General features: G+C 43.5%; 1 protein-coding gene across 1 annotated transcript in view; it reads right to left on the bottom strand.

Annotated features, from left to right (window-relative positions):
• The window catches only part of TMEM132D (transmembrane protein 132D), a 412093-nt gene that overhangs the window by 222503 nt on the left and 167012 nt on the right, over positions 1-22578 (bottom strand). Inside the window, exon 3 of the mRNA XM_065417537.1 lies at positions 13295-13441. Within this exon, the coding sequence (XP_065273609.1) occupies positions 13295-13441 (147 nt within the window). The remainder of the gene's footprint in view (positions 1-13294; positions 13442-22578) is intronic.

The following is a 22578-nucleotide window of genomic DNA, read 5'->3' as shown; positions in this document are numbered from 1 at the left end:
TTCCTTGTTTTTAGATCCAAGGGGGTTGGATCTTGATCCACCAGGAGTTGGTGGGAGAGAGGAGGGGAGATGGTTAATTTCTCCTTGTTTTAAGATCCAAGGGGTTTGGATCTGTATTCACCAGGGAATTGGTGAAGAGTCTCTCAAGGCTACCCAGGGAAGGGAATTAGCACATTGGGAGTGGTGGCAGCGGACCAGATCTAAGCTGGTAGTTAAGCTTAGAAGTTTTCATGCAGGCCCCCACATCTGTACCCTAAAGTTCAGAGTGGGGAAGGAGCCTTGACACCTGCCCACTTCTAACTGACAGAGTAATTAAAATGATTTCTCAGGGGATATCCTCCAAAGGAAAGAAAACCCACAGCAAAATTGGAGATAATTGCTCATGACATTGAATCTTTAGATTTAACATTAGATTTTCCACAGGTTGAAGGCTGCTCTCTCTCTTTTCCGTAAGTAGTAAACTCCTCCTGTCCCACTAGAATTGTGAGTAAGGGATCTGGGGCTATCCATGTCTTAGAGGACACAGTTTTAACTATCACAGACACCAAAAGAGTGCATGGTGATGATGAGTCTTGAAGGTTCCTGAGGAAAATCTCCCTCCCCCCCTCACACATTAAAATTATATTTATTGCATTGGACAACAAATATGTATGAACGTGTCCAAACGGTTGGAAATGTCTTTTGTTACTTGCACATGGCAGAAAAATACAGTAGAGGAGAATTTTTGCATGTGCACCCCAGCCGCGTGGGCCCGTGATTGGAGCAGGCGACTGAGAGGCAGCACTCTCTGATCTATTGCCAGCTCTTTCACTGACCCAATGTCTGACCTTAGGCAAGTTACTTAGGGTTCAATTGTGTTCCTCAAATACATTATTCCAGTGGTTCTCAGACTTCATTGCACCACAACCCGCTTCTGACAACAAAAATTACTACATGACCCCAGGAGGGGGGACTGAAGCCTAAGCCCACCTGAGCCCCACCCCAAGCCAAAGTCCAAGGCAGGGAGCTTGTAAGCTTGAGCCCCGATTTCCAGGGCTGAAGCCCTTGGGCTTCAGCTTCGGCCCCAGGTGATGGGGCTTGGGCCTCAGCTTTGGCCCCAGACCCTAGCAAGTCTAAGCCAGCCCTGGTGATCCCATTAAAACGGGGTCGTGACCCACTTTGGGGTCCCGACCCACAGTTTGAGAACTGCTGCATTATTCACTTGGCTTACCCATTTTACAGGAGCATTTGAGGCTTAGTAACTTGTGGCATGACCCTCTGATGAAGGTGTTAAAAAACACGAAGTATTAGTATTATTCACTGATTTTACAGGTGCTGACCATTTAGGATGACCTACTGAAAAATCATGGTGAGGATCTTAAGTGACAAGCTCTGGCATTCGAGCCCAGTCATACAATCACTCTGCTACTGAGCTAACTTTATAGAAGGAGTTAAACTCCGGTCTCCAGAGGACACAAGTCAGATCACCAACATCTTGTGCCACAGAGAACTTTGTGTGCCATGAGAACTGCTTAAAATGTATTAAAATTACCCAGGCAATCTTAATTCTGCCTCCATGTATGCTTTGCAATACAATCTTCAATTACATGATCATATACTATTTTTTCCTGCTCAGGTCATCAGCAGAGTTTCAACCCACGACCTTTCACAGTCACACCATAGACCTCTACCTCTTGAGCTAAATCAGTAACTGACAATGATGGTGATGGCATTAGTGTTCGCATTCTTAAATTCTTAGTTGATTTTTTGAATAAGGTACTGTACTAGGTTTGTTATATACTTAACAGCATGTACCTGTTTTCCTTTTCTTTGGGGGCAGAGAGATATGTAATGCTTGTATCCTTGGTTTCTGTTCTTTCTTTCATACAAAAAAAAATCAATACAATTTAATTCAAAAATATATAGATGATTTTTTTCTGATAAAAAAATTCTACTTCTGATCTCCTCTTTTCAGATGAGATAGGACAGGAAATTAAATTCATCTTTCCTTACAAGCACTGCACACTTTGCCTGAAGCCAAAATTCCTTCTGTTCAAAGTCCCACCCCAGGGTCACTGCTGAAATGAGGTCAGGAGAGGTCATCCTGACGCTAGTGTTTGTGAAACATGGAACGGGTCCAAACTGAACTAAGCAGACTCTCTCTCAGGTTGCCTTCCGCTGTGACATTTTATGTGGTGTGAAAATGTTTTTCAGAGGAGCTTGACGCACAGCTATGGAGAGGGAGTGCTGGTTTCTAGCAATGGAGATGGTGGAGAGTCAGCAAACTGGAGTCTGGCACATAACTGCTCAGGGCTTTATCAGGCCAACATCAAGATTGCCATTCTTTCCAACAGTTCCACTGGCTTATTTACTATCATGGACTGTCACAGTCACAGCAACACATTCAACACTCCATGCATCTGAAGAAGTGGGTTTTTTACCCACGAAAGCTTATGCCCAAATAAATCTGTTAGTCTTTAAGGTGCCACCGGACTCCTTGTTGTTTTTGTGGATACAGACTAACAGGGCTACCCCCTGATACTTGACATTCAACTAGAGTGCCAGCCTGGAAAGAGAAGTCAGCTTCTAGGGCAAATCAGCCTCATCCAAATCCCACTGATCTTCATGGGAGTCTTATCATTTGACTGGGCCTTGGATCAGGCTCATCAGTTGCGTAGCTGCCTGCACACCTGCAGTGAGTAGTGGAACATGGTAACCTTGGGTTTTTTCTCTCTAGGAGATGTAGCAAGGCCGGCATAAAGGAGACGTTGGGCCTGCTTCTCAGTTACTCCATTCATGCACTTGGGACAGGGACACAAGATGTGGGACAATACTGGCTTTAAACCCACATATTCTGGGTCCACAGAAGGGACTCAGGGCTGCACCCACTTATACTTGGCTTCTGACTGCCCCATAAGGGCCCAGGGCAGTGGAGAATGACTGTATTGCAGTGAATTCTGGTTATAACCCAAAAAACCCTGCATCTGCCCGCTATGCTGCGGGCTGGAAGCTCACTAGCTGGGAGGCTCTTCCATGGGGGATGTTCTCATCCACTCTATTGCTGCCCAACCCTCCCACCACCCTAAGGTCCCTTTATGTTACCAAGGTTGTGTAAAAAGGCTTTAGCAGAATGGAGACACAAGCTCATTGTCCTAAACTGTTCGATATCGTCGCTGTGAGCTGCTAAGTTATGTATGTTGCACCCCAGAGGTGTTCGCACCTCTAATCATTTAAAAATGGCGATAAACCCCTACCACCGAAGTAATTCTTGTATACCATCATTTGCAAACCGTTCGGAGATTGGAAGGTGCTATACAAACATAAGTTATTACAAATAATTCATTTGAAAAGAGCAATACTCCACTGAACCAGGGAAAGAATCCTTTTTCTTGCAGAATGCTGCAAGAGATGTCAACAATTCAACATTAATTGTCATTTATTTCTTATTTTTAATAATATTATGCTCACAAAGAAACCCTGCAAAGTTCCCTTCCTATGGAGCACCTTAAAGTTCAGCAAAGATTAAAAGAAATCTTCATCTTTGTAATGACAGCTGAAGTGCCCTGTGGTACCTTCTTTATCTAAATGTCATAGCTATAGAAACAAGGTCCACCTCCAAGATGCCAAGAGCCTATCTACATGCCTTTGAAGTGTTTGCCTGGACTCTTTTTGTTTTTTAAATGAAAGAGCCTCATTCAAACAAACAGGTGAAAAAGTCCCCTAATAGTGCCTTTGTCTAAGATTTGTTGGTTAATATTTCATCTCTTCCTCTTTGATTTGCTGCAAGAAGATGAGCACAATGCACATTAGCACTGGTGAGACATACTTAAGGAAAAGATGGTTTCCTGATTAATAAAATAGGGCTTTTATTATGAAAATTAGAGAAAAGAGGTTAATGTGGAGAAGAGTGAAGCAGTGAGGTCAAATTCTGTATCGGTTACAGTGACATAAATCTACTGCAGAGACTGGAGTTACTACAGATTTACACTGGCATAACTGACATGTGACTCCACTAAGGAGCTACTAATCAATATTTTTTTTAAAGTCTTAATACAAGTTTTAAGCAAGAAATTGAGGCTTTGCAACTGTTCTGACTAATCTCTCTTGAAACGCTGAGAGCTTAAATGTCATTTTTGAGGAGAGACCTATATGGTACTTTCAGGGCACCAAAACAATTAATTAAACACTTAGATGGCTGGAACAGCATAGAATATTTTTTTTTGAAAACTAACTGATGTGCATTGTGGGCCTCAAAAGCTGCCAGAGAAGGGGCAATTACAACAGTCGGGGAAAAAAACCAGGGAGATTTAGATCACTCCTCCCCCTAAATGCCTGGGAAGAGAGAATCAAACTGAACTTTGATATTTCAGAATGAAATTAACATATAATCTCTCCCTGATTTAGTTAATACAGTCCAGATCCTAATGGTGGCTTAGACCAAGATTTTCAAAGCTGAATAGTAATTTTACATGGCTTAATTCTGGAGTGCTGAATTTAAGATACCTTAAAGATGCCTGATTTTCAAAGGGCAGGTGGTTAATGCTGTATGAAAATGCTCCTTTAAGGTGTCTTTGAGCCCCCCAAAATCAAGGCACCCAAAATTACTAGTCACTTGAAAATCTCATTAGTTATTTGATTAAATTGACATTTTCTATTTAATATTTTATTTCAAACAATTTTAAAAAATTAAATATAACAAAACAAATTGCACACACAGCTGTCAACAAGGGACACTACAGTTGCTGCTTTCCTGGTTAATGTCAGCAGACCTCAGCAGAGGAAAGGTTACAAGTACAATGCTAAATCAACCAAAGCTAGAACATAAACGGAGTGTACAAAATTAAACAAGCCTTGAATTATGTGCTATAGCTCACCCTGAATGCTGGACAACCAAGTGGAGTGAAATCCCAAAGGTTCAGGAGAGTTTTACTCCCCAAAAAGCTGACAGTAAAAATATCAGAGTAAAACGTAATAGGCATAACTGGGGTACCAATCAAGAAGTGGTGTTGGAGTAACTGGGTGCCCAGACTATTTAGCATTAAAGATAATCTGCAATGTCTTCAGCTGCATTTGTATGCAAAAAACAAGCCAGTGCCTCGACCAAGTGTTATGTACTGTATCTCGTCCCACTCAGGAGGTAGCTAACTACTTTCTGCAGTGCCTGGAGCTTCCAAGTAGACTGCTAGGGCAGCGCAGAGCAGAACACATTCCTGCAGTCTAGCCTACAGAGGACTAAAGTGTGGTGATTGTCACAAGGTCCTCATCAGGACAGTCACAGCTTCTATGTCACTCATCAGCAGCCAGTCACACTCCCAAAGTACTGTGCAAAGTGGGCCTTATTCTTAGGGTTGCCAGGCATCCGGTTTTCAACCAGAATGCTCAGTCAAAAAGGGACTCTGGTGGCTCCAGTCAGCTGTAAAAGTCCAGTTGGCCGCAGTGGCTGGCTCTGTGCAGCTCCCGGAAGGGGCCAGCATGTCCCTCCAGCTCCTAGGTGCAGGGGCAGCCAGGAGGCACCGCGCACTGCCCCCGCCCCGAGTGCCGGCTCCACAGCTCCCATTGGCTGGGAACTGCGGCCGATGGGAGCTGTGGGGGTGGCGCCAGTGGTTGGGGGTGGCACGCGGAGCCTCCTGGCTGCCCCTGCGCCTAGGAGCCAAAGGGACATGCTGGCCGCTTCTGGGAGCTGCCTGAGGCAAGCACCGACCGGAGCCCTCACCCCTCACCCCCTCCTGCACCTCAACCTCCTGTCCCAGCCCTGAGCCCCCTCCAACACCCAAACTCCCTCCCAGAGCCCGCACCCCACACTCCCTCCTCCTGCCCCCTCCCGCACCCTGAACCCCTCATCCCCAGCCCCACCCCTGAGTCCACACCCCTAGACAGAGCCCTCACCCCCTCCTGCACCCTAACCCCCTGCCCCAGCCCAGAGCCCCCTCCCACACTCTGAAACCCTCAGCCCCACCCCCAGCCTGGAGCCCCCTCCTGTACCCCAAATCCCTCATCCCCGGCCCCACCCCAGAGCCTGCGCCCCCAGCTGGAGCCCTCACCCCTCCCATGCCCCAACCTCCTGCCCCAGCCCAGTCAAAATGAGTGAGTGAGCGAGGGTGAGGGAGAGTGAGCCATGGAGGGAGGGCAAATGGAGTAAGTGGGGGCGGGACCTCAAAGAAGGGGAGGGGCCTCAGAGAAGGGGCGGGACAAGGCTTTTCATTTTTTTGCAATCAGAAAGTTGGCAACCCTACTTATTCTGCTCTCAGCTACTCGATCACTGCAAGCCCAGAGCAGAACAAAGGAGGCTTAAAGAGGTGAAGTGACTCAAGATCTTGGGTCCAGATAAATAGAGTAAAACCAAGTGACAGTGAGTCCCCCAAGCTTGGAGAATCAGAAGGAAAAACAAGGAAGGCAAGACTGGAGGATTTTGTAAAGCACCAACGAGATCAGCTGGGGCACAAGCTGAAAATATGTTCAGAAAGTCCAGGCAGTAGAGCAAAGGGGCCAGAGATTACCCTGCACCATTGCCCTGCACCTTGTGTAGCCATTTACATCAGTGCAGAGTGCCACAAAACACTACAAACCAGAGCTATAGCAGATTTTGCACTGGTGAAAATGACGTACACAAGCTGCTGGACAATGGCTCGTGGCTCGGGGAGCAGGCGGACATAAGCTTAGGGCAGTAGGATAAGATGAGTCCATGGGGAGCTTTGAAAAAGAGGCAGGCGAGTCTGACATGGAAAACTACATTACCAAAAGAATGCAAAGTGAAGCAGATCTCTCTGAACATAACACACACAGGTGGGGCTTTTCCTCTGGAGAACGAAAAATGCTCTTAGGTTGTCATACAATTACCTACGTATAAACCAAAAACCTCCCGTTGCTTGTAGAACTATTGCAATGATATACTAGGTATATTTAGTCCAAAAGCCCATAAGGCTTATATTACTATTTTCTCACTGGAATTTCAAGACCAGTTATTTACATCAAGAGCAACTAGAACGTATGGGATGGGACACATACCATGGGGTGTTTTTCTTTTATTTTTGTTTTGGTAATTCTACTGAACAGAGCATTTTATCTCCCCTAGTGTTAATATATATTTGGTGGGGAAAACTATGGGAAAACGGAGCTTGCAGGGGGAAAAAAATATTACTGGTGATCTACAACGCTGGACCACGTTTACGAAGCATTTTGATGAACACCAGCAACCCACGTGATATAATAATTGTTGCTATTAGACTGTTATTTATGTCAAATTTGTTGCTTTTGTAGTTCCAGTGGAGAAAGCCATACAGTATTTTAGGATTACAGCACTCTAGAGACCTTATCACACGTAATGGCAGCTGCAACAAGTACAGGAACGAGGCAGTAACTCACCGCAGTTATAACACCAAAACTAGATGTTAAATAATTTAATGTGAGGTTCCATACTTGATTTGAAAACGAGAAATGCGGGATACTAAACATCCCAGACTGCATGTAATAAAAACGAAGTGTGGGTACATCAAAGAGACTGTTACCATATGCTCCCTCTTCTCTTATCCCCAGATAATATTTAGTTTATCTCATACTCTTTGGATAACTGTGGAGAAAATTGAAGTACCTTAGATTAGGATGCATCTTCATGGAAAATGAGACACACAGGGACAAGTTCTGCCATCAGCCAAAGAGGAATGGTCATTGACTGTTATTGTAATAGGATTAACATATACATATTATCACACATTGGCTTCAGTGTAGGGTGACCAGATGTCCTGTTTTTAAAGGGACAGTCCCATTTTTGGGGACTTTTTCTTATATAAGCGCCTATTACCCCCCACCCCCGTCCCGTTTTTTCCACAGTTGCTATCTGGTAACCCTACCTCAGTGGGAGTCACCCATATGTAGCTGAAAGCCGAATTTGGCCCATAGACTCCTTTAATAATTGGCCAGATTTCTGACTACAGTCTGTTATAGCAGTGTAAATCCAGAACTCCTAGGGTGCAGGATTATGCACCAAAAGCATAAGTGGTAAAAAATCATAAGAAACGCCATCTTGGCAAACTCTCTTTCGCAGCAATAAGCACAAAGTACTAGAAATCTCAGGACAAAGCGTGGCCACACTACATTTTCACTGAATTTGGGGACTAAGAAGATTTGCCTAGTTTGGATCCAGACTTTGGGGTTCTTCTCCAAGACTTTCCAAGTTTGCCCATCCCTATTTTCGACCTGGGTGGATACTTCTTTGCGTATGGAAAAAATATACTGAATTCTCCAATATACATTCAATTGTCAAAATATAGTATTCATTGATTTAAACCAGGGGTTCTCAAACTTCATTGCACCGCGAGCCCCTTCTGACAACAAAAATTACTACAGGACCCCAGGAGGGGGGACCGAAGCCTGAGCCCACCCAACCCCGGGGGTGCAAAGCCAAAGCCCCACCTTCCCAGGCTAGGGGCCAAAGCCCAAGGGCTTCAGCCTCAGGCAGGGGGCCTGTAACCTGAGCCCTGCTGCCTGGGGCTGAAGCCCTCAGGCTTGGACTTTGGCCCCGAGCCCCAGCAAGCCAACCAAGCGACTTACTTTGGGGTCCTGATCCACAGTTTGAGAACCGCTGATTTAAATAGAAATAGGGTCGCTTAATAGCTTTACTGTCATCTATTTCAGGTACCTATGGCGCCCGCTTCTGTAGTATCTGAGCATCTCACAATCTTTAATGTATTTATCCTCCTAGGGAGGATAGGTAGGGAGTTGCTGTCTTCCCCATTTTACAGATGGGGAACTGAGGCACAGAGAGATTAAGTGAGTGGTCCAAGGTCACATGGGCCTGTCCTTACCATTACCTAGATCGGAGGAAATAAACTCATCCAAACAGTACCGTGATATCCCATTCAATCATACCCATTTATTTTTGTTTTGTTCTATCTGACTTTCTATAGTCACGAAAACTCTGGACTTTGTTTTACTTTTGAAAACTTCTTTTTGTCACTATGCTGGTTAATATGTAAATGAAATTTAAAATATTAGGAATGCCTTATTCGGCATGTTGATTTCCTTATTAAATATCATTCATGTCTGTTTTGCCACTCACTCTTAGGAGTAAGATCAAGCATTATAATGGGGAGGAAGAGAGCTCTTATTGGCAAATAATTCCTCTTTGCATGTTTAACGGTGCTAAATATGCAGAATGGATAACAGTTAAATATTGAACTCTGTTATCAAGTTGTTTGCTTCTGGAGTTCTTTTAGAAATTCTTCAGACTCTATTTACATATTGTTTAATTACTCTTAAAAATCAGAGATCTGATCACATGAATGCAAAGGTGGCAATGTTAATTAACTTGAGATTCAATGCTTTTGTGATCCTGATCGTTTTACATGGATCAGGAAATAGTGTTAATAAAGCTAACTTACTGTGACAGGTGTAATTTCATGGATTAAGGAGATACTTGTGCAAGTGACTAACTTAACCGGGATGCCTGAACATTTCTTTATATAAGTTTTGAAATATATCACTCATTTTGTTTCAAGAGGTTTTGGCACTAAAAGCTTATCATAACAGGATTAACATATAAATATTATCACAGCCAGCAGGATGTTTTTGAATGAATATTAACAGCAAATATTATGAGTCTGTGTCAGAATAACTAATTAAGCACAGCTGTCAAATATCATTTGACGTTTACAGTGCCCTGTTTATTACAGGCTGGTGACAACGTTCCAGATTTATGGAGATACAATCATAAGGTCCCCCCTCCTCGAATCTTCACATTCACCCTCATACAAGTGTAAATTTATAACAAACTAAATCATGATGTCTATGATTAGTAGATGAGTTTAATACCTGTAACATCTGTACAGTCCTTACCTCTATTTAAATTCCCTCCATTTCCACCTAAACCACACAAAAAAAAGCTTATAGAAATAACTTTCTCTATGAATGAATCAGTTACTCAGAGATGCTTTAACTTGGGAAACACTTAAAATTGATTGAAGCATCAAGTTGTGCCACCTTCAGTTTCTCTTTTGGGTTTCTGTTTCATTATTCATCACATATTATCTGCCCAAACAAACATGAAGAACTCTGTGTCTGAGCACATACTGGGCTGCAGAAACTTTTTACAGGTTTAGAGTTGCCCTATATGCAACTTGAAGCTAAGCATTTCTGCTTCCCTAAACATGGCTGCCAGAAGAAGAAAGAATGCTTGGAACTCAGGAGACCTGAATCCAAATCTCTGCTCTACCACAGACTTCCGGTCTGACCTGTTGCAGCAGTGTAAATCCAGAACTCCTTCAGTGATGAAAGATTATGCCCCAAAAGCACAAGTGGCAAAACTATCTCGCTCAACAATGAGCACAAAGTACTAGAAATCTCAAGGCAGTGTTCCATTGAGGTCTGTATTATAGTATCTGTGTTGCAGGGAAGGGAAGGGAAGTTTTAGCCACCACACAAGAAATTAAGTCTAAGGGCATGTCTACACTTACTTCCTGGTCCGGTCGTAAGCAATCGATCTTCTGGGATCGATTTATCGCGTCTTGTCTAGACGTGATAAATCGATCCCGGATCGATCCCAGAAGTGCTTGCCGTCTACGCCGGTACTCCAGCTCGGCGAGAGGAGTACGCGGCATCGACGGGGGAGCCTGCCTGACGCGTCTGGACCCGCGGTAAGTTCGAACTAAGGTACTTCGAATTCAGCTACGTTATTAACGTAGTTGAATTTGCGTACCTTAGTTCCAAGTGGGGAGTTAGTGTGGACCAGGCCTAACAAGGAAGCTTTAATTAGCTGTAAAGTTGTGGTCCAGACATTAGGTAATAATTTGATTTCAGTATTAAGATACTTAACCATCTAAATGATAGATCTGATAAATTTGGTAAAATTCTTTAGTTAAAAACAAGTGGACAATCATCTTCTTAGAATCCTCTTTACAATTTATAAGAATTGATTATTTTTAGCATTCATTTGATCACGTAGTTAATTTGAATTTGTAATTCTAATCCAATACTGAGACTAATTTGATCTTGATTTGATTGTTGTAATGCTCCGTTTTTAGTTTAGTAGTAGTAGTAGCTTAGCTTTGGTGATATGTTTTCTTGATTTTGTAAGTGTTTTAATTAAATTCAAAATAGATACTGAGTTACATTTCTTACAATAAGCAACATGGGTCCAGAACCTTTGAGGACCTGGCATGGATACCACCTAGTCAATCTAAAAGCCTGACTAGGGAGGGATAGCTCAGTGGTTTGCGCATTAGCCTGCTAAACCCAACGTTGTGAGTTCAATCCTTGAGGGGCCACTTAGGGATCTGGGGCAAAATCAGTACTTAGTCCTGCTAGTGAAGGCAGGGGGCTGGACTCGATGACCTTTCAAGGTCCCTTCCAGTTCTAGGAGATAGGATATCTCCATTAATTTATTATTTTTATAATTAATCTTTGTTCTCACCTGCCTTAGCTAACTAAGGCCCCAAACCAGCAATGAACTCTACATGGGCAGAGACTTGATAATAATGGTGCTCTGCTGGTATACAGGGGTCTGCTCATGCAGAGCTTATTGCAGGACTGGAGCCTAAATCACATTACTACCATATTTGCAGTACTACTAAGTCATTCCCTATAGTCAGCATGTGGAAGGATAGGGAACATACTTCAATTACTGGTTAACCTTATGTAATGATCTAATGGAAACTGGCACATTTTAAGGGCAGCCACTGAATGCTTCGGCTTAGGAGAATATTGAAATGGAATAAGTAGCCAAAATTTGTTCCACCCTTGATATCACACTACATTTTACCATTACTGAAAGAGGAGCAGGGAAATGCTGCGCCGCACTGCAGAACACAGCCACAAAAAATGGAAGGGTAGATGGTGTTAGATAATTGCTTTGGGCCTGATCCAAAGCCCACTGAAATGAATGAAAAGGCTCTCGTTGACTTCAGTGAGCTTTGACTCAGGACTTTTAATAATCTTTCTCTTCTTTTATTGAGGAAAAGGCTGTGACCTTGGGCATATATATAGATTCCTTCCCTAGCCACTAAAATTCAGCCAGCTATGAGATGATATATGGTTTAGGGGAGGAAGTGGAGGATACCATATCGAGGGGGATTTTGAAATTGAATTCTAGTGTGTGTGTGTGTGTGTGTGTGGGAAACAGATTTATGGCTGGAAAGTAAAGGAAGTCCCCCTTCCCCTCCTTCCTATATTCCAGAGCCACTGAGGGTACGTCTATACTTACCCGCTGGTTCGGCGGCAAGCAATCGAGCTTCTGGGATCGATTTATCGCGTCTTGTCTAGACGCGATAAATCGATCCCGGAAGTGCTCGCCGTCGACGCCAGTAATCCTGCTCTGCGAGAGGAGTAGGCGGAGTCAACGGGGGAGCCTGCCTGCCGCGTGTGGACCTGCGGTAAGTACCTTTACGTTCAAACTAAGATACTTCGACTTCAGCTACGTTATTCACGTAGCTGAAGTTGCGTATCTTAGTTCGAACTGGGGGCTTAGTGTGGATCAGCCCTTAGTTTCCTGTGTATCTAGAGGTAAGAGGTTTTCAATTAAAAGGGGCCAAATCTTGCACCCTGTGCAAACCCAGTACATTTCAATGCAGGTAAATCACTGCAGAATTTGACCTCCCTCTTCATGATGCCAGTTTAATAGTAACAATAATTAATATAACAAATCTTTAGCCAGTTAGCTCGTTACCAACATGCTCTCCCCTCCCCACGCTTTCCCAGGAACAGTGAATTAAATGAAACCAAAAGGTATCAACCATTTATTCTTAAAAACACTCAACTGTGATTAGAAACTGGAACAACTGCTAACCAAATATTGTTTTTGGAGTCAGTGTCCTACCTAAGTTATTGTATCATGTGAATTTAAGATCTGAATGTCACTTCTCTGAATGTGGATTAAAAATTCACTAACAAGAACATGGGTTGAAGCCTGGTACGTATTTCTTAGTTCCTTCTCAAAAGCTAAGGATACATACTGAAGACTGTAATTAACAAGCCACTAATATAATGCCTGACCTGTTTGGAAGCAAATAATTTTAAAAGACTAAACAACCTGGCTGAACTAAATTCAGAGAGACAAGGCAAGTCCTTTTAAACATTGTGAAATGAAGATTCCCTGGTAGTTTTCATTTCATTTAGGCAATCAAAATAGATTTAGAGTACATACGGTACAGTAAACAGAGTATTATAAACTAAAGACAGCATCAATTTTTCCATTGATACATTTACTATGTGTATTTAGAAACTATAATAAAAGTTTTATTAATACCATAGCAAAGCAGATACATCTGCTTTTAAAAAAGCAAAATGATCTCATTTATAAAATGTACAACTATTGGAAATGACCTACCTGTTTTCCGAGGTAGCAGATTTCCTCTGACAAACGATGACAGCTGGTGCATATTTCCCAGTATAATCCACGCTCTCTCTAATGTCCCATAAGTACGGGCTGCTGGCTCTTACACTGAAAATATTCACACCTTTCTTCACCTTTGCCCTAAGAGGAACAAGAGGATATGTCAACAATTAGATACAGAATTTCATTTCCAAGCTGTTACATGGATCTTCATTTTTTTCTCATTACTGGTCCTCTGGAGATGCTACAGCTCATTACAGATAGACCACATTGGTAGGAGGTAAAGGTATAATGGAATTAAACCTCCCCATAGTTTAAAGGAACAGTGTCAAGATAATAATGTTATTGATATAATGGTAAATAGATCTGTGTTCACATTTTCTTCCCATAATACATTAGATCGCTAAAACCAGAAGAATTTTAAAGCTCTACTACACTTTTTCACCATTTATACTACTTGATTGTAAGTTTCTCCATGTCATTTTGACAGTGAAACTAGGCTACTCAATTATACTTTTGGCCCTCATTGGTTCTACAGGCCCTGATCCTGCAAACTCTTAGGCACATGTTTATCTTTACACACATGGGTTGTCCGGTTTCAATGGGACTACTTACATGCACAAAGTTAAGTAAGTACACAAAATTATGCATGTACTTGTTTGCAAGTTTGTGGCTTGTTTGCAAGATGGTGATGGGAGTGGTTAAGACTAGAAAGACTAGGCTAGAAAGAGAGACCGAGACACACTTCCTTGTTCTCATGCACTAGCCCAAAGCAGCTGATTTGAGGTTACCAGTGCTGCAGCGAAAATAATTAATTTAGTAATCGGTTTTCTTTCTTTTGCTTTTTAATTTCTGATTTTGTAACCCCTAATTCTCTCTCTTTCCCCCTGCCCACAAAAACATCTAAATGGGTGCACTAAGCCACATTGGCATTGTCCCTTTTTACTCCAGCTTTATTTCATGCTGGTGAATTGGGAGTTTCCAGTGATGTTATATATTAGCGTTCAAAGATTTTTTTTTAAATAAAAAACATTGTGGTCAAATATCCCAACACATGAGATGTCACGAGATGCCAGTTTAATTACATTTGCTAAAAATCTCATATGCAAAATGCATTCAGCACGCTGGCAAGTCCTTAATTAAGAAAACAAAAAGAATGTGAGGGATACTTTTTGCAAGCATGGAGGTGTCACTAATGGTAGAAAGCATTACTGGCTCTGCCGCTCTACCAGATTTCCTATGGAATCTTTTAAGAACAGATTAAAAAAGGACATGGGATTCCTTCTAAAAATTGGATGCTATAGGTGGTATCTATTTTATTCTTCTGATAGCACAATGGTAGCTATTACTATTTAGCAATTTCCTTAAAATAATAATAAAAAAATAATATATGGAGATATACCTATCTCATAGAACTGGAAGGGACCATGAAAGGTCATTGAGTCCAGCCCCCTGCCTTCACTAGCAGGACCAAGTACTGATTTTGCCCCAGATAGCCCCCTCAAGAATTGAACTCACAACCCTAGGTTTAGCAGACCTTGTGCTCAAAGCCTCCTATGCCAATTTCACAATATGCTGCATCATACGCAGGATGCAATGTCCATTCATTTCCCAGTTATAAAGATCCCTCAGGAAGACGGACCAATGGCCTGATCACAGCTTGGGAAATTAACTTGCAGTCTGGGCAGGTTTACTAGAGAGAGTGGGCCAGAGAAAGAAAAACAAGAAGGTGGATGGAAACTGATGCCAGTCTTCAACTCCAGCTAGTCTCAATGACTGTAGTGATGGGAAATTTCTGTAGCTGCTCTGCCTACTTTCTGTCCCACAGGTGAGAACTAATGTGAGGCCCAAATGTCGTGCATGATCTGGGCCTAAATGATTTCATTGAGCGTTGTGGGCGCTCAGCACCTCTCAGGATCAGGCAGCTCTGACTACGAATTCACACAGTCACACTGCCATACGCACTCCTGGTGCAGCTTTCCAGAGTGGTCACCTAAAGAGTACTGCTAATTATAGCATGCCAGTGTGGGATTAGGACACTCTGTGAAGGCACGCATACTGGTCTGTATCATTGCTGCCCCACTCCTAGCATAGTCATTGACACCAGTACAAAATGGGTATGAATCTATATAAGGAACCTATACGTGCACATACACCCCATTACCATAGTAAGCACCTCACAACACCCTGTGAGGCAAGGAAGTGCAGTTTACCCCATTTTGCATTTGGGAAATTGATGCACAGAAATGCTAAATAACTTGTCCGAGGTCACACAGAAACTCTGTGGTGGTGCAGGGGTTTGAACCCAGGTCTCCCACATCCTAGGCTAGTACCTTAACTATTGGCCAGACCACCTTTCCTCTCAAGCATAATAGTAGCATTTTACATCCACTGTTCACTGGTGTAAATGACCACCCCAAATGCATGCAAACAGAAAATCAGGCCCAATATTGTGTGTGTGTGTGTGTGTGTGTGTGTGTGTGTGTGTGTGTGAGAGAATGTATATATATATACACACACAAATAAAACATACACTGAGACATTTCTCTGTGAATTATGAGTGTGTCTCACAGTTAGTGTACAAAGCAAGGATATTTGATTGACTCTAGGACAAATACGTTTTCATTCATGTAGTTAGAGAAACTAGTTAGAATTAAAGAAAATGCAACTGCAGAACCAAACCTTTCAGCATCAGAAAGTGTGGAACAAAATGTCTTTGCAATCTGAATGTGCCACCGAGCCCCTTTATATCACCTTAGTAGTGTAAATTCTCCTTTGCACTGCCAAAACTGTGTAAAGATACCTTAGTGTAAATGAAAATCGGACCCAATGTCTCCGTTCTGCTAAAGAAGTGGCCACAAACTTAGAAGGAATCTTCTGTTTCCATATGAAAACAATTTTAAAAGTAACAAAAAATACAGATGCAACCACTATCTCTCTCCTTTGTTATCGTCTAGCTGCATTTCTTTAAGAGATGGTGTGGTGTAGCAAAGCAGCAGGATGGACACACAAATATACAGACAACGTGAGCTTCTTTACCCTTGACGTTCACTTTTGATGTTTCAAAACAAACACAGGTTCTTGCATGCCTTCCCGGAGTAATTGCAGTCTAAGGATGAGAATTTCTTTAAAAGGGTTTTGATAAGGTCTAATTTAGTCATCTATTACAAGCCCTAAACCTTTAATTTTACTGAAAACAATAATAGAACTAGATTGCTGTTTTCTACAGAATTAGAGGTTACTAGCTCTTTTTAGTGCAGTCAGTTATACATGCTCCTGTAATTACCACCGAAGCTTTGACTCCAACAAAAGTCAGTTTCATTCATTTTCTCAGGGGTGTCTTAGTATTTTGTTTGCCAATTTTGCACCGCAGAATTCTCTTCACCCAATTTACCTTGGCACTCACACTTAATTACAAAGGAGTGACCTGGAAGAGATTGGGTTAATGCCAACAAAAGGTACATTGTTGGTCAACAAACAGACCTAAAACTGAAGGTACTTGAAGTTTTTATATGACTGTTGTCAGGCCTCAATTTACTTATTCCAAATCTTTGTTTTTTATTTGTGTCTGACTGCCCTGGTTACAAGGCAAGCTTGTTTTAGACCCCTTTGCAGCCCTTCTTCAGTGCACCCCACAGGCACCAATTCCTGCCTCTCTCTCAGGGGAAAAAACCCACAGTTCAACCACTTTGGGACTGGATCTCTGGGTTGCAGCCCCCTGTAATACAACAGGCCCAAAGGTATTTGACACCTGCAAGAAAACTTCTCTCTGGGAGCCTGTGACCCACTGTGGTTGATATGACCCCAAAACAACTTCTTCAAAACAAACATATTGTTTATTTCACCCACAGATATATAAAAAGCAGAGAAACGGTCAAAACAACAAAAGCTTATGCCCATCTGTTCTCACCTACACTTTATCCCTTCCTTGAAGTTTTTGGTAAGTTCCATTCAACCCAGGCCCCCTACTTCTGGGCTGGGAAAAACACACTGCGCTGCCACATTCTCTCATGATGGTGTGTCTAAGCTGCTTTGTTAACCTGGATGATTGGCAACTGGGTCTAGCCCAGGTGTGAACATCCCCACTGCAAAGCTCAGCCCATGTTACTGTGTCATCTCTGTTTCTGCACTCACCCAGGTGCATCTGGGGGCGTTTCCTATAGTTCTTTGAGCTGAGATGCTCTAGGATATTTTCCCAGTCCATTGTGGGAGAACTTGTCTGTCTGTCAGAGGAAATCATGGGATGGCATTGGAGCACTATCAGCACTCAAGAAATTTTGCCCGCATCCTCATTGCAAAATAGACAGCTTACAGCCTGAGTTAAAATGGCAACCAGAGGTTTGTCTGTGTGGATGGTAGGTGAGCTTTTGCCAATACCTGGGAAAAAGCCCAAAGGAACTGTGCAGTGAAGATGAACCCTCTGTCAGAGACTCACCTCTAACAGCTGCTGCCAACTCCCCACTCCTTCCTCTCTAAGCAGGAGCTTTAAACAGTTTAGTGTCCCTTTGATCTCTGGCTGTGACCTTGGAAAAATAAGCCTCTTAACCTGGCTAGAAATAGGCAGGTAGGTATTTCCCCCCTTGTTCTCTTAAGGATACTTGATAGTTTCCTTGGTATTTTATCTCATTATTTCATTTCTTGTTTGTTTACCCCTAACATCTTCCTTTGATTTAACTCCATGCATACGGGCAGAATAAGTTCAAGCAATTAAACTGAGGTCAATATGATATATTTTAAAAACAGTACAGATATCTCCTTCATTCTCCACATTGACTCACACTTCTCAGCATGTCGAGCGGAGGACAGAGTTAGGGACCACATGACAAGCACATTTAGGCTAGGTCTACACTACCCGCCTGAATCGGCGGGTAGAAATCGACCTCTCGGGGATCGAATTATCGCGTCTCGTCGGGACGCGACAATCGATCCCCGAATCAACGCTCTTACTCCACCAGCGGAGGTGGGAGTAAGCGCCGTCGACGGGAAGCCGCGGAGGTCGATTTTGCCACCGTCCTTACAGCGGGGTAAGTAAGTAAGCTATTCGCGTAGCTGAATTTGCGTATCTTAAATTGACCCCCCCCTGTAGTGAAGACCTGCCCTCAGTCACTCACTGCAGACTTCATAAGCTTGGTCTACACTACAGAGTTAGGTCAATGTAAAGCAGCTTACGTTGACCTAATTACGTCAGTGTCTACACTACAGCCTTGCTCCCGGCCCTACTACTCTGACATAATAACTCCACCTCCACGAGAGGCATAGGGCTTATGTTGGTGTAGTTAGGGCAACGCAGAGTATGTATAGATACTGTGGTAGTTACACTGGCTGTTGGCTGTCATTCCTGTCAATTTCATGGCTCCATGCTGGAACCGTGAAATTGACAAGAAAGTCAGGCTGTCGTCGGGGGGCGGGGGGAGGGCTCCAGCTAGAGCCCAGCTGCCTCCTGGGCTACCCACTCCCAGCCCAGCTGCTGCCCAAGCTCCCTGCTCCGAACTGGGCTGTGCCCCGGCTCCCAGCTCCCCACTGCTACCTGAGCTGCTGCCTAGAGGCTCCCCAGGGAGAACGCTGGTACTGCCCAGAGGCTCCTGGCTCTCTCTCCCTCCCCCCCCCCCCAGGCTCTTGGCTCCCCACTCCCCACCATTTAAAAAAAAATTATTGAAAAACCAATATATTTCTGTGAAAAATTAAAAAATAAGAGGTTTTTCAAAATTCTTTATGTAATTAGCATTTTCCAACTAGCGTTAATATGTGAAAATGGAAACAACTGCACAACAGGTTTTACTAATATACGGGGGGGGGGAAATCGAGAGAGAGAGAGAGAGAGACCGATCGACCAGCCAAAGAAATCCCCTGCTCCTCAGCTCTGCATGTTTAATAACCATTCAGTGAAGAAAAGTGCCTACCATCTATCCATATATTTTTCTATGGTTTGCATCATCGTTTGCTTTCTATACACTGCAGCATGTTATTTACTCCTGGTCTGCAGCTATGAGACCTCGGTGGAGCTTACCATCTTCTTCACAAATTAGTCCACATAAGCAATGCACTTGGGAGAATTCACCCACTGAAAACCTGTCAGTGCTGGCAGGGTGCAAGGCAAGACAGGAAGGTGGTACAGAGGGAACGCTCTGAATTGATACATCACACCTGAAACCAAACACGTTTTCCTAAGCACATAAAGACAGTGATTTCCCAATTCCGTCTCATGACCCACTAAACACCAGGTTTACTCCAATGATAAAAAGAGGCTTCAAATCATGCAATTAAAATGCAGGAGCTGCCCCTTTTCATTTATCAAAGTGTCTGTCTTAACATCTCCCAGTTTTCTTTGTAGTTTACAACCAGTTAGCACTTAGCTTTCAGCCCGTGTCATTACCGCAAGCTGGTAATGGCTGTGAAATTGTTACTTAAGTGTTGTATAAAATGGAACAGCTGGCTGGTGAAAAATAACAGTGGTACAGCACGAGTGCTGCTAAGTGCCCTGGTACAATGTCAACCCAGCATTGGGTCTGAAACACCAAGGGGAGGCAAAAAAAAAGGAGAGAGAATTCACTCTCCAAGACCAGTAAAGGGAGATCAAAGACATGTTGTGCTTAAAGGAATGGCAGATATTCTGACTCTGGGCAGGACTGTCCTGTCCGTGACCCCTGAAGGGATTCTGCCTGCAACACGCCAATGTCATGCTACTGCTCGCTCTCCTCCCCCTGCAAAAAACCCCACCAAAACATTTCTAAAAAAAGATGTTTCAAATCCGTGAAATTGATTCTGGTTTTCGATTACTGCAGGTGCTCAAGGGAAAGCCGTAGAAAACTTTCCCAGGAAAGTTTCCCCATTTAGAGAGAGCTTGTGCTTCCACGAGCTATCACCTCGTTCGGCGTGGCTGTTACAGTGCAATGGACAAATGTGTGTCGGGGTGGGTAGGGTGGGGATAGATTTTCAAAAGCACAAGGTACCCAACTCCCACTGACTTGCAGTGGGTGCCTACTCGCCCTTTGTGCCTTTGGAAAAGTGATGGGTTGCCGGTTCCTTTAAAGTCTCTAAACACACACTAAGGTTTCTCAAAAGTCCCGTGAACCCATCCTTGGGTAGTCATAACCATTTAATAAAGGATTCGAGGGGTCTGGTTTTTTGTCTGTTGTACTTTTTATTGCTCAGATGGTTTCAGGATGTCGTACCGAACTGTCCAAAGCAGTATCTGACTCCAAGAGGTGACACTCGTTGTGTCCCTGGCATTCCCCTCCTGTGCAGTGACAGCTGGAGTCACATGGGTGAGGGGCCTTTACCAGTCCACTCAGGTTTTTAACGCCCAGCAGTCTGAATGGCCAAGCCAGTGGATGATATCAGTTCGATAGGTCCATTGGAAGCACCCAACAGGCTAGATGTGAATGGGAAAAGGGTGGGGTTTTTGACCCAGCTAAAAGGAAGGGCTGTGTTAGCAAACTGAAAGCTTTGGATAGTCACGGTTGAGAGTGGAGGAAAGTAGCAACTTGAGCTACCAGCTAAATGCCCCCCGGAAGCCACCTTGAGAGCATTCGGGTCTAACACCTGCCAAGTGACATACTAAATGACCTACTGCAGGATGGTGGCCGTGGGGGAGTTGCTTAGAGTGGGGGAGGAGATGCTGAGAGTGCTGCTAGTACTAGCCTTTTTTCCCTTTCAAATAGTATCATTTCTTGCTCTAGCCCTGAACGATACTAGAGATGGAAAAGCCCTAGCTAGTCTATCCCTCCCACTAAAGCAGGGTGACTCTTACTATAGATTTTTTTTTTGGTGCTCTATTAAGTCTACATTTAAAGAGGCTGTGTGGTCTGGAGCAGCAAATCTCAGACTTTGGCCCCTGGGCCATCAAGTGCTCAGCAGAGCCCGCCTCGGTACAATGCTAATTAAACGGCTTGAGAACCAAGCAGCGAGGGACGGGATACAACATGGGGAGGTTGGAGCACAAGATGGACGCTCTCTTACAAAGCCGTTCACATAACAAGATATCTGGAGAAACACTGCCCTACTGGCTAAGCAGAGGGAACACTGCTAATAACAAGGAGGTAAGTGCAACTCCATATCTAATGCGGTTTGTAAGGCATCATCATACCCAAGCACACTCAGGGAATCAGATGAAATCATCCTCTCCATTATGCATCCAGTAGAGGTCAAATGCATGTCGCCCTGATGAAGTCATCGTATCCCAGTGCATGTCACTATGACATCTGCATGCTCACATTTCATACCCTGCATTTTTCTGGGAGGCATCTCTTCTTCCCCAGCACTTGATTCTGAAGGTTGCGGAGCAATTCTCAGAATCAGGCCCCAGGGATCTTTTCAGGCACGTGAGCAGAGATATACTTATTCCTTGCCATAATTCTTCATACCCTTACCAGTTATCCCTGTGCTCTTGTTTCTCCCCAACAGGTCCAGAGATGATTTAAAATCAAGGTGAAAAACATAGCTTATGAATGCTGCCTTCACTCGACTCCTGAGCTGTTTACCCAGCAATAACCAATTTCTTATCTTGCACTGGATGTGCTAGCACCTACGGATGCTTGTACATAAAGGACTTATTAAAATGCATTATAATGTGTTTAACCTGAAACACAACCAGATTGCCTGGAGACCAGTCATGAAAATATGTGTCTTTACATCAGCACCACTTAAACAATCAGAAAGAGTTTCTCTAGTTGGATTTTTTTATTTTACAGTAACAGAGCTGAGACCGCACCATCGAGCAAGAGCTCTGGATAACAAGAAACCTAGCAAACAATTAGATAGCGTTGAGATGGAAAAGAGTGCCAGACAGACAGCGTAGGTGGGTCCGGGACAAAGCCAAGTGAAAGGTTCACAATGAAATCAGAAACAAGAGGGAAAGTGATGGGGTGCAGGTTCCTTTAAAGTCTCTAAACGCACACTAAAGGTTTCTCAAAAGTCTCGTGAACCCCTCCTTGGGGTGGGGGGAACTTCTTTATCTGCTTTCAGGTGCTGCTCCTAATAGTTAAAGCCTTCAAAGGACTAGGCCTACCTAGGTAAAGGACCACCTGTTCCCTCACCATGACTGCTAGGGCTAGGGGTGAGCCTCTCTGAATCTGGGATATTCCCGAAGGGTGGCCATCTACCACAGAAGGCGTCTTTGAACACCTCTCTCTTTGCACAAGCCTTTTCCTAATATTGATGGCAGCAGACTAGACTGGCTGTATTTCTACCATAGACAGAACGGATCAAATTATCCAGTGCAAATCAATAATGCAATGAGAAGTGGTTGGAAAGTGTGTCGTTCTCTTGGTATTTGTACT

Source organism: Emys orbicularis, chromosome 16, assembly GCF_028017835.1.
Source record: "Emys orbicularis isolate rEmyOrb1 chromosome 16, rEmyOrb1.hap1, whole genome shotgun sequence".
NCBI classification, from domain to species: Eukaryota; Metazoa; Chordata; order Testudines; family Emydidae; genus Emys; species Emys orbicularis.
The sequence above is the reverse complement of the archived record's forward strand: the minus strand, read 5'-3'. Positions and strand labels throughout refer to the sequence as shown.